This window comes from Accipiter gentilis, chromosome 14, assembly GCF_929443795.1.
Source record: "Accipiter gentilis chromosome 14, bAccGen1.1, whole genome shotgun sequence".
In the NCBI taxonomy this organism is placed as follows: domain Eukaryota; kingdom Metazoa; phylum Chordata; class Aves; order Accipitriformes; family Accipitridae; genus Astur; species Astur gentilis.
This window is the reverse complement of record NC_064893.1, coordinates 28,999,995-29,012,223: the sequence shown is the minus strand read 5'-3', so window position 1 is coordinate 29,012,223 and position 12,229 is coordinate 28,999,995. Positions and strand designations below refer to the sequence as shown.

General features: G+C 41.7%; 1 protein-coding gene across 4 annotated transcripts in view; it reads right to left on the bottom strand.

Moving 5' to 3' along the window:
* The window catches only part of PHACTR3 (phosphatase and actin regulator 3), a 116,576-nt gene that overhangs the window by 5,184 nt on the left and 99,163 nt on the right, over positions 1-12,229 (bottom strand). For all 4 annotated transcript variants that reach the window (XM_049816544.1, XM_049816545.1, XM_049816547.1 and 1 more), the window contains exons 9-10: positions 4,882-4,937; positions 569-630 (exon numbers count right to left, since the gene is read on the bottom strand). In XM_049816544.1, coding sequence (XP_049672501.1) covers positions 569-630; positions 4,882-4,937 — 118 coding nt within the window. The remainder of the gene's footprint in view (positions 1-568; positions 631-4,881; positions 4,938-12,229) is intronic.

Below are 12,229 nucleotides of genomic sequence, written 5' to 3'. Positions count from 1 at the left end.
TAATATCACATGCTGTAGGGGTTTTCTACTTTAAGTAGAAAGTCAGTGGCAAATTGCCTGTGTAAGGCTTTCAGGACTGGAAACATTATAAGAATTTCAATTTGGTTTTAACAAGTTATCAACATATTTGGCTTATAATTCCAGTATGGATTCCTAGGAACAGAACAATAACAAGATCTAGTTCTGATTCTGAGAATGCCTTAAATGCAAAGAGAAATTTATTGTGGGAGTACACCTGGTACTCAGCTGGGAGTCAGCTCTGTTCCTGCTTGCTACAAAGAATGAAGCAGTCCTTTTCTAGCAATACAGTTGCAAAATACGCAGCGTGCAAGCAACTATCCATGTTCTGATTTAAAGTTTATATATAAATATTCTACTAAGTTTCATGTAGCTGAGATAAGGTAGATATTTTTATAATTTGTATTATGAGATACCACTATCTCAGACACTGCTGAGAAGGGTGTATATTAAGGGAGGTTTTGTGTACTAATGACCTCTATGACTGGTTGATGTTATATTAGCTTTGCTAAATTTCTAAAAACTAATAGAAGGTATTGCAAGATTTTACCTTTCTTGTCAGTCTCTGTTTGATTTCCCTTCTTTCTTCCTGTTCTGTTTGATCATTTCGTTCTGCAGAGAATATAAAAAAAAAGATGATTTTCCTCATGAGGAGGATTGGTGTTTTCCAAAGTTCCAGCCAATAAAAAGCAGAGCACAGAAAAACTAGTAGCTGGTTCTTAGTTGTGTGTTTTGTAGTTCAGTGCCTCTCTCTGGTTCTCTATTAGAACATATAGTTAGTTCTCTGTAAGGACAACATACTGGTGCCAATGTCAGCTCCTCCTGTGGTCTGACCTCCAAGGAGATTTAAAACAACAGCAGCCACACCAACTCTCCAATTGTATAAACTTTAGAAGGAAAATCAAAATAGTCCATAGTTAATCATAATTTTTTATTCTCCATATTGCTGGAGCCATTCATTGCTGTTAGCTGCCGAAAAGACTGCAGCAGCTCCAGGGAAAGTACGTTCTTTCCTGTGTAACCTTATTCTTGGGCTACATCTTTAGATGGTCACACTGCCACAGCAGTTATCTTTGACTTGCTTGCTTTTTTTCTCTGCTATTCAGGATATGCCACTGACAGAACCTCTTTATCCTCACGGGGTTTTCTTTTGTAGTGTTCCATTCTAACCTAAGCCAGCTTGCTTTTGTGTGTTGTGCCTATTAACATTCAAGCCGTGATAACTCCTACACACTGGGTCTAAAAATAGACTAGAGTGCTGTAACACACTGTGAAATATATCCTTTGCCTTGGGAAACAAGTTAATGGCCTTTCTATTTCTAGTACTATCTGTTACTAAATTAAGGCGTGAGCCTATGACCTGAACAAAGCTGAAGACCTAGAGAAAAATGTTTAACCATTCAGAGATTCTCTAGATACTACTAAGTTTATTATACCACTTGCATTAGGTATTTCCAGTGTTAAAGCACACACGTGATTTTTTTAATATGCCTCCAAAAAACACTAGACCTGCAGATGAGTTTCTGAAATTATATTTCTAGTAATGAAGTATTCTTCTCCCTTATTTTTACACTCATTAGATTACACTGAAATGCAATTGTAAGTATCTATTTAAAATAACATAGTACTGCATAGCTACAACTGGCTATAGTAGAAATGTAAATCAAATTAATCTAAAATGCTGTAATGCACTACATTACAATTTGGTGGCAAGGCACACAAATTTAAAAGAGAATAGGACAGCTAAAATTAGTGCTTTGTCAGGGGTGAGCAGCTATTTAAGTCTGGAATGTTTAAAAAGAGAACAAGCTTTAAAAAGTAGAGCGTATTCTAAGATGTACAGGTACCTGCAAGAAGTTACTAATATGCTTCATTCAGTTTTAATTCACCCCTTTTAGACTAGATACTCCTATCTGTATATTTTTATTAAAAGAGAATTTTCTGTGGCGTAGTGCCTTTTTAAGATATGACTGTGATATGCACTGAGAATTCCTGAAGAAAAACCACAAATACACATTTCTGATCAAAAAATGCTTTTCCAAATATAGTAAAAGTATAGCAACCCATTTCTGTGAGACAGTTACTCAGGTTCAGTGCTTATTCCCAGCTTCAACAAATAAAATAAATAGTTCTTTCAGAAAAAATAAAACAAGATTTAATAGGAAACGCTAGCAAAGGCATTATAAAACTCAGGCGTTATTACAGAGACAAACCAGAGAGGTTTTTTCCATCAGCATCATTCTGCCTACACTTAGATCCATTCATTAGTGAGGGCTGGTTTTATAAATCTCAGTAGAGAGATGCTCCCAATTATGAAGTGGCATGTGCAGTACTGTAATTCATGTTGCTTCTCTGTGAGTTATCCAGGGAACTCTTAGCTGTGCGTGACACTGAAACAATTCCTGGTGTTAGAATGAACCAGGGATTGTACAGTGTGATTTAAGAGATGTTGCCTTCTTGAATGTGAATGTCAGCTTTCTGTTGATTACAGAAAAAAACAAGTTGGAACACATGGGTCATGATTTTAGTTCATATGCTTTTCATGCTTTATAGTAAACCAGCAATGTTTCTATAAAATAAAGGACTTAGAAGATCAACAAAATTGTAAGAAAGTGTTGGCTTTAAGTTTGCTTTTTAAGTATTATTTTTATCTTGGAAACATCTCCCTAAGGGAGATAAGAAGTCCCTTTTTTTTAATCTGACTGAGATTTGTTTTAAAATAACATAGTAGTTGCACTTAGGCACTTGCAATATGCTTCTCATTTCGACGGAGTTGTACAAATGTGAATTACTAGTCCTTAAAACAGCTTTGGGGGTAGCATTGCTTCCGTTAGCAGTATGTATTATGAACATCAAAGAAGTTAGGAAACTTGCAATGCAACTGTACAAACCCTTACAACCTGGAGGCGGTTGCAGTCATTTCACTGAAGGCATTTATACTGCTACAGTTTTGCATGTCAGATTCAATCCAGGTGTTTTAAAAGTCCATAACAAGAATGTCAGTATCTCTATTAATAAAAGGAGACTTAACTAATTTCCAAATTCACTCAAAACTGAGACTGGAGTTGTTGCATCTGTCCAGCCTTTTAAGATAACAACTGACACAGCTAAGAGATGACCTTAGCTCCTTACAAGATACCTAGCTTTTTATATAATGGAAGACGTAAATAAAATAGAAGTGGTTCTGATCTCCGCTGAACCTGTATAAAGCCTGAGCAACTGAACTGAAGTCAATAAATTTGCTCCATGCTGGGAGCTCTTTAAATGAGATACAAATCTAGAGCAGTATGTTTAGCTGGCATTCAGGAAATATCTTTAATTCTGCTTTATCTTCTTTCTGCTTTATCTCTCTCTAAGCTCATTATTTGAATGTATTCAAACTTTTTTTATTATTAAAGCTGGTCAGTTTAACCCAGATTAAGGATGTAACCAGCACACTTCAAAAAGTAAACATAAAGGAATGGATTTTTTCAGTAGAGACAGGCTCTTTCTTAGCCAGGAAAAAAACCAAAAGAAGCAGATTTTCAGAAATCTTAGGTACTGACTCTTGAAAATCTGGCCCCACTTATTTCAGAATCTTGGGTTACTGCTTTTTCTTGTCTCTTGTGCTAGATGACAGGTGAAGTTAGGCCAAATTCATCCATTCAAATTTGCAAAGAATACATCCTCTTTCTCATTTAGCTATGTGTTTAGATACATCTAACTTTACCATGTGTGATGTATGCATTGGAACAATACTGAAAATACTGATAAATATAACTCAATTGTGGAATTCCTTTCTGTTAAAACTGAAATGAAATCCCCACTAATTTCGATGGAAGAAGCATAAGGTTTTTTCTATGAACTACTAAGAAAGTTCTGAGACATTAAGTTTTAGGTTACAAAATCTAGATAACTTTTTTCCCTAGCAAATTACAATCACATTAATAATTAAATGTGAATTAAATAGTATAGGCAGCACTGCTTGTATGACATAAACTTATGTGGCTTTGTTTTATGGTTGTTTAATGAGAAACACACTATTGTTCACATAATTCTGGGTTTTGTCTTTCAACACTAAATAGACCATGAAAATAACAGAAGCAATATACTTTTCCTTCAAGCAGATGGCCTCCCCCTCTCTCCTGTCTGAGACCCATAATGGAGACAATTCCTAAGCTCTATCTCACCTTCCCCTAACTTAGAGGATTCCCATCACTTGTAAGGAAAGGGCTTATGTTCATCACTTGTTTGATCCCCAGGTCAGAACACCAATCTTTAGGAAAAGACTTGCAAGTTTATGCCTTGTGTTTATTTGAGAGATATTGAGAACGTTCCCCTGTGGCAGCACCTATAACAGGGCTGGAACTGTCCCTCTAGTAATTCTGGTATCTCAGAATGATCTTTCTTTGGCTCGTCTTTGGGAAGGTCTCTAATGATATGAACAAATATACTTGCTATGAGAATCGCACCTCTGCAAGGATGCTTTCTCCCTTCCACTTTAGCCTTGGGTGGTATTCAGTGCACAGTTTGCCATGACAGTCCATGTTTTGAAAAATGTCAGTCCAATTCTCATTGCACTGTGTGACACCAAGATTGTATTCCCCTCTTAGACATCCGTAACAGTGTAATCAGAATGAAAATTATTTGAAAGCCTAAATTGGAACAAATCATTCTTTTCTGTACTAAATTGCATGCCTTTATCAAGTTGTAAATTGTGATTCCTGCAGTATTTGAAACTCAGGACATGTGAAAAATTAAAACTTTTAGGTACAGAAAATAATCCCTGTGAATGACTTTGTCTATTTAAAAATAATATGCTCTAGAAATTCAATCACTGGTTTCAACAAACACATATAAAATACTTAAGAAAAAAATACTCACGTTTAAGTATATTTCTTCTTTCTAGCTCCTCAACGGCAGGTCTTTGGCTGAGTCGCCTGCGGAAAAACACCAAAATCACATTTTGTACCATGCCTGTTCTTTGGAAAGTCTGCAGTATACTGAGTTCTGGTTGGTGTTTTCCTCAGGGAAGGGACTACACAATCCCTCTCCAGGCTTCAGGAAGAAAAAAATACAAGAACGCTGGCACCAGAATGCTTTCTTGTATTATTTTTCCCAAATGTCAGCAATGCAGGTAGAAGTTCTCCTCTAGTTTGCTCTGCTGTCAGTGAAACGCTTCCTCAGAACATACATCCTTTTCACCATACTTTCCAGACAGTCAGTTGGAACCAGTGCTCTCCAACGGTTAAATTCACTCTTGAGGAGGTATTTAAGGTGGTTATCAAATGAGTTTCACAGTGATCTTCTGTAGCTATCACTGCCTCTACCTTTTAATCTCACATAGCAGCGGGCTTCCTTTTTTCTAGTAACACCAGTGGTGCATCCTGACAAAATGCAGACTTGCCAGAAATAAAGCTTTCCTGTGGTTTCCCGACTACACATCTAACAGACCAATCCAGCAGCTCTCCTCCTGCCTGCTGAATAAAATTCGTGTGCTGCTCACAGCCTCATGCTGTCTGAACAGAGTGTCTTATGCAGTTTCACCTCCCCTTTTCAGTAGTGCTGCTTCAGGATTGAGTCTTCAAATCATATGATCGGTGCCATAGTGATTTTATTCTGCATACTAAATGAGACTTCCCCACGAGACACTGCTTATATCTGCAGAGAATCTCAGGTAATTGAACCCCTCCCCTAGGCAGACACACACACATGCTGCATTTGCTAGCTTTCAAGTAATAATCCAGCAAGCAGATCGGAAAGAGTTTATGATGCTTTCTGGCCTGTGTTCTGGCAACGTTAAGGATTCTCATCGTCTCCTCTCCAGCAGATGTTGCCAAGCCAGAGATGAAGTTACAGAGACAAAGAAATACTGAGAGCAGGGACCACACTGCAAACCACTGCTGCAGTAGTTATCCCTCTGCTGTGTATAGGAAATAAAGGAATGATTATAATGTGATGCTATAACAAGATCTACATTTTATCAAATACACAAGAGATTAAAAAAAATGGAGTAACTGTTAACAGACTGTAAAAGAACCGGTAAAAGTACCTGATTCTAATTTCTCTTTGTTTTGTAAGCCTTACCAACAATACCTTCAAAATCAACTCCATATTGATATGTTATCAAACCAACAGCCCAAAATATGAATGCAACCCCTTATCCTTTTTTAATTAATCTCCCTGCGATCATTGGGAAAGCCCTCATCTTTGGCAACAGAAAGGCATCCCAACTACTATACCAGATCCACACCAACAGAAAACTTATATGATGAGCGCCTGTGCTTAGAAACACCTACAGCCTAACTCTCGTTCTTCCTACCTAACATTTTGTGTCACCTAAGGTTTTTTTTCCTGGTCTCTGGATTTCTCTTTGGAGTAATGAGTTAGATACTCCAGCAGTGGAAGTTGCAATAATCCAGACTGAAACAGGAATGATGCTGAAATGCCCTACTAAAGGCTTTAAACATGTACTTTTAATTCCTGTTACCCTTGGACTACTCCCTCCTCACTCATTCCCCTATAGGTCTCAGAAATGATACAACCCTGGCTAGGTTTTGTGTGAAAGAGATTAATGTGCATTTTATAATATAAATCAGGGAAGAATGACTTACTCAGAGAGCTTATCTGCAAATGAAAGGTCCACCCGACCTGCTGCTCACGTGCCTCTCTCTCAAGCCATTCTTAATTACAGCCCTTCCAAGCGAGATTTATAGATTCTCCCAGAATCTGTACATTAGATTCCAGAGGCCCCTTTTAAACTGGGGGATTAAAAGTATAACAGAAATTATTAAAGCAGTATGAGAATGCATATGTATATGAATGCTCTGTATATTTTTTATATATACATAGTTATACTATGTGTGATGGTTAATTATTTAAAACCCTGTTTCCCTTTTGGCTTTCATAAATACATGGTAGGTGCCCAGAAACAACAACATATTTCTGTACACACCCTCAGCTTTACCCACAACAGAAGGAAAATGTGCAGATATACACAGGCGTGTATATACGCATGAGAGGGCATTGCATTTTTTCCCCTGAGTTTTTCAGAGATATGGACCGCACTTCCAAGCTTTTTGTCATAGTCGCGAAACTAGATGCGGACTTTTGTTCAAAATAAAATTCTAACAGGATTTCGGGAAGCTGGGAATAGAGTGAAAACACCCAATACGGCAAGAGTCACGATCAAACAAGTGGCAACACTACTGACATCATTGCTACCAAGGCGTAGGGACATTTTGTTTCTATCTATTATTTTTTTCTGTTCAGAGAAGCCTCTCTCTGCCCAGAAACCCCTTCCGTTTTCTTTCTCCGCTGTGAGAGCTGCGCTGCACGGTGGCTGGACTCCGGGCAAAGGGGAAACGGCACATGTCGGTGAAGGTGAAGGACTCCAGATGCCTCCACCGAGGGCTGCTGATTGTAATGAGGGGAAGCAGCTGTGAGCACGGCCAAGCCACGCGAGCAAGAGCCGGGGGGGCCACGCGTCTCCGCTGAGCCGCGCTGGAGTCAATCAGGATGTGAGAGGCCCTTTCTGCAGGAGGGTCTTTTCTACGCCCGGAGAGGAGCACGCCTGCTTGCAGAGCACACTGCCTTGCCTGATCATCCCTCGCTGCAGGAAAGTAGTTGCTGCTGTGCCTGTATTTACTGCGGGAGCAGAGCCCCATCGGAGTGGAGCCCCGTCCCGCCTGAGTTGCTCAGCTGCTTCGGGAGGACGCTTCATGCCCCCATAAGGGTCTAAACAGCCCCAGACGCACTTTGTTTCCTCAGAAGGAGACTCGCAGTCCCCCTTGATAGGGCCGACTTCCCTCAAAACTCGCCTGCAGCTGGGCTCAGAGCAAGATACGGACACACACGATTCCGAGGGCTCCTGTCAGGCCAGCGGCTCGGCATAGCGCAGGGGAAGCGGCAGGTTACCCCTGTCAAAAACGCACGTCCCCTCTTGAAGGGAGTTTTTAAATAAGAAACTGTTTCAGATGAGCTTGTGCCTCTGCTTGGGTGAGCTGTTCTCTGGGCACTGTGGGGCTCCGTGTGCTCTCCTGAGCAACAAGTGGTCTATTTTTGGATATTTTTTCATGTTTTCCTCTGAAGCTGTTAAAATACAAAATCCTGCCTCAGACAGAGCCAGAAAACACCTCCTGTGCATTGAGCTCGGTGTGTTTCCTCAGAAGGCAGCTGTCTGGCCCTGTGGAGAGGTAGCGCCATGGCCTCGGAAATGCCGCCACGCCTCAGGGAAACCTGGCCTGGGGAAATGGCGGCCGGCTCCCCTCACACTGTTGTTGGGGAGGGCAGGCCAGGAAGCAGGGACTGAGAGACTAAGATTCTAGAGAGGGGATGCTCAAATATCCTATGTTTAAAGGAAACAAACTCCAGCTGAATTATGATTATCAGCAGACTGCATCACAGCAGGGGAGCTGGTGTGAGATCCCAGAGGATGAAGCAGGCGCTTGCCATGAAGGAGCCTTTGTGAAGGCTAAAAACTGAACTCTCAGTGGACTGTGGATGATCTCCACAAGCTTTGCACAGAGAGGATTTTGTATTACAGAGCTGCAGGCCATTTTGAAGCAAAGCCGAGTCCTGGCTTGTTTCCCGTGGGTTCAGTAAAGTTCCTGCACCTGAGTGTGGGCGGTTGCAGGCCCCACCCTGGGGCCAGCCTGCACCCAGCCTGGGTGCCATGCTGCTCTGTAGCTCTGGTTGTAGGAGCCATTTGAAAGTCTGAGGTGGGCATGAGGCTCCAGCATTGCTGCAATGCAGACGTGGATGTGGCTGGGTGAGTCCTGTGCTTTTTGTTTCTGTTGTTTTTTTTCACCTGGGGACTTACAGCCCCCACATAGGACTCACCTCAGTGAGATGACTGTAAGCTCTACTGCAAGCACTAACATAGTGCACCATTTCTGTCACAGTAATGGTTTCTTTTTGGTTGATTTAAAGTTAGATATCTATTTCTTGCTTTGGGGAAAAGCATCCAATTAATGCTGTTGTGTTCTTGGGTGGTATTAAAATCTAGGTTTGGGTAATTTTGTATTGTCTGCTCAGGCAGGAGTGCTCTGCAAAGCCAGCCATTTTTGGAAGGGTCTTGAAACTTTCTTGAAATCTCTCAAGTAACTCGCAGGCAAGTCTTATCTCTGTCCAGATCCCCTGTGATGTAGATGCATTGACTGTCATTGATATTGCCATGGTCTCATGTTAAGAGCATCTATCTACTCCAGGTATTTGCTTCCTCATTAGCTTAAACCAAAGGATGCCCAGAGCAGAAGTAAGCGGAGCTGAACTGGCAGTGCCTCAGTTGAGGCAACTGCAGCTGCCTCAGGAAAACTGAGCAGACCTGGAGGCACCGTGTTTCTTCTCTGTAAATGACGTTTGGGTGCATTTCAGATAGAGTTTGCTGTGTATGTGTCAGTGATGCTCCAAGTTTAGATAGAGACCAAAATCTGATTGTTTTCTTATAATGCTAAAGCAGTCACCATAAGTTGGGGGGAGGGGGGAATAACACAACACTACATGGAGAACTATTTCTTAAGTTCAGAAACATACCAAAGTTTTTGTGTTATTGTTGTTCAAAGCAAGCATAAACCTTCAAGCACCAGGTGTTCTTCAGCTGTTTGAAGTTTGGGGAGTGTTCTGGGGGTGTTTTCAGATTGCCTTTAGAATGTTTTCTCCAGTAATTTAGGCTCAGGAAGATACTTGGATAAATTTATATATTGCCATCTCTTAGAAGCCAAAGACTGTGCCTGCTCCCATGTCCTCTGCAGTGTTACTCCTGAGGGTGAGAGGACCAGGTCATTGCAGGTTAGCCCAGTCACCAATGGTATGCCCCAAGAACACCCTGCAGTTATGGCCATGTGTGCTCTTGGTCTCCAAGTACCTCGGGTGCCGAGAGTCTGCACGTGGCCTCAAGATAGTTGTTTTCTCTGTGCAATGTGCACATGGGAATCCTGTGATGGTCATGAGTGCTCCATGCTGGCTGTGAGAGGGGCAATAAATCTGTGCGTGTCTGGCTGTTTCCCTTAATGTACATGTGCACTGTATAATTGTAGCAAAACAGGCTGCCCAGGGAGATAATGAGTACTGCCCCTACCCACCCAGTGGGTGAGGAAGTCTCTGTTGGCTGGTCTGGTGGAGTGGGTTGCAGCTCTCCACCACGAGAGTCCAGTTTGAGGTCCTGCTAACTAATGTGTTCGATGCATGCACAAGTGCAGATGCTGGAGTTGGCTTCAAGGGGAAAACCACTAATTGCTTGTCCCCTCTGGAGCAAACTCACATGTTCATGAGCCCAACAACTCTCACATGTGCCTGTGACTGCTGTTCAACAGATCGATATTTACTTCACACAATCAGATTGTCTCCTTCACATTCATGGGAATTAATGTCTTGGGACCAGCATTACACCAAGGTTGACAGTATTGGACTGTTACAGGTGACTGAATCCTCAGCAGTCTGAGGATTTGCGTGTCACTAAGATCTCAGGGTCTGCTGTCAGATGGCAATGCATCAATACGTCCTACAAGCAGGAGATGCTGCCAAGTTCTCTGTCCTCATAGTTAACCTTAGCAGTGTCTGCTTTGTCCGTTGTGGGAACTGCATCTCAGCAAAGCCACAGCAAGCTACAGGCTTGCAGGTAGGGGCACAGAATAGCTGATGAGAGACAAATTTGGAGCAGGTGCAACCCATCTGTATGTGTATGGGGCTATGCTGACTTCCCACAGCCCAGACAGTCCTTGCTTTCTAGCTCTTCTTACTAGCCTGCAGTCTCACCTGCCTGGCAGACCCTAGCAAGTGTTCAGCAGAGTCCAATGCAAAAAAGCTCACGTTCTGGGTTCATGGGGTTTCTTATCTGTCCCAAAAATGTGTTTCTTTGTTTCCCAAATATATTTTTGCATAGAGTCTGTTGCACAGTATCTGCATGTATGATTGTCATAAAACTGGATTTCTCTCGAATTTGTAGCTCAAGCCAAAAGACATACTTTGGAATCCTGTTTCTGCTCTTAGTTAGATCCATGTGATTCTGATAATCTTCTATAAAGGGAGGGGTAGGCTGGGTAGAATTGGACACGTGCATGTGCCTGTGGAGTCTGTACTGACAAGTAAGCAATCAATCCAGCCTTCAGTAAGTGAGCTGTAGCCAGCAGCAATTGTATTGATTGTCTCTTGTGACAGGTAGTTTTGCAGACAGAATTGGGAAGGGGGTTGGTGGGGAGGATCCCTCTCAGAGAAGAGGTCCAGGCAAAGGGAGGAGAAAGGGGAGTGCCCTGTGCTTGGTCCTCGTAAAGCAGCTTGTGTCTGCTGCCCATCAGGAGGCAAAGGCTCTGCCTTTTAAATTGGCATCTCTATTCCCAGAACATCATGTTCAATTCAAGAAGAAGTTTATTTTCATCCTTCCTATAAGTAGCTGTGAAGAAGATGTGTGCCAGGGCTTTGAGTCGCCCACGCACTTCACTGTGGCAGTGCAGTACCGCTTACAATGTACAATTATGGGTAGTAGTAAATCCTTGGTAGGAGGGACTTGCCTGTTACTGTCTGTACAAAATTAGAAGGCAGACACTGAGACACAAACTTGTTTTTACCCCAAGGTAATTCTGGAGCATGTAAAAAGTGGTGGCTGAGTGACATGCCAGCATTTCCCATAACAGGGTAAGAGTAGCTGCTGTTTTTCTCTGATACTAGGAGGCTAAAGAGTAGTACAAAAACAGTGAGTTGGTATGGCAGATTCTGCAAGTTGCATGCAAAAACTTTACTGCTTTAAAATTGCCCAATATTTGTGTCTATGTTCCTTCATAAACTACTTTTTGCATGCAAATAAGAAAACTGCCTTGGGTGTCCAGTAGATGATACTGGATAAATGCAGAGGCTGTATATGTTGCCTTAATTGCATATCTTATTCATTTGTTTGGCCTTCAGTTCAGTCTGGATTTTCAAGGCTGCAAATCAGCAAGAGTTCAGTTAATTGTGTTGTCACTCATCTCCCAGGCAATTACAGTTGTCCATCATTATAACTTCTATGATATAAGCCCTGCAATGAGGAGTTCAGATTTCAATTGGAATAAAAACTACATACTTGCCCAGCGTGACCCTTGTGTCATAACCCACTGTCCCTGAACAACCTACATCCTTGTGACAGGTTTGCTATTGCATAGTGTCACTTAGTGATAAGCACCATGTGAGCTGAAATAGACCAACAGAGCCAGAATCTAATTACGTGACAGGATTCAGATGGAGAAGGCTTTACTGTAAT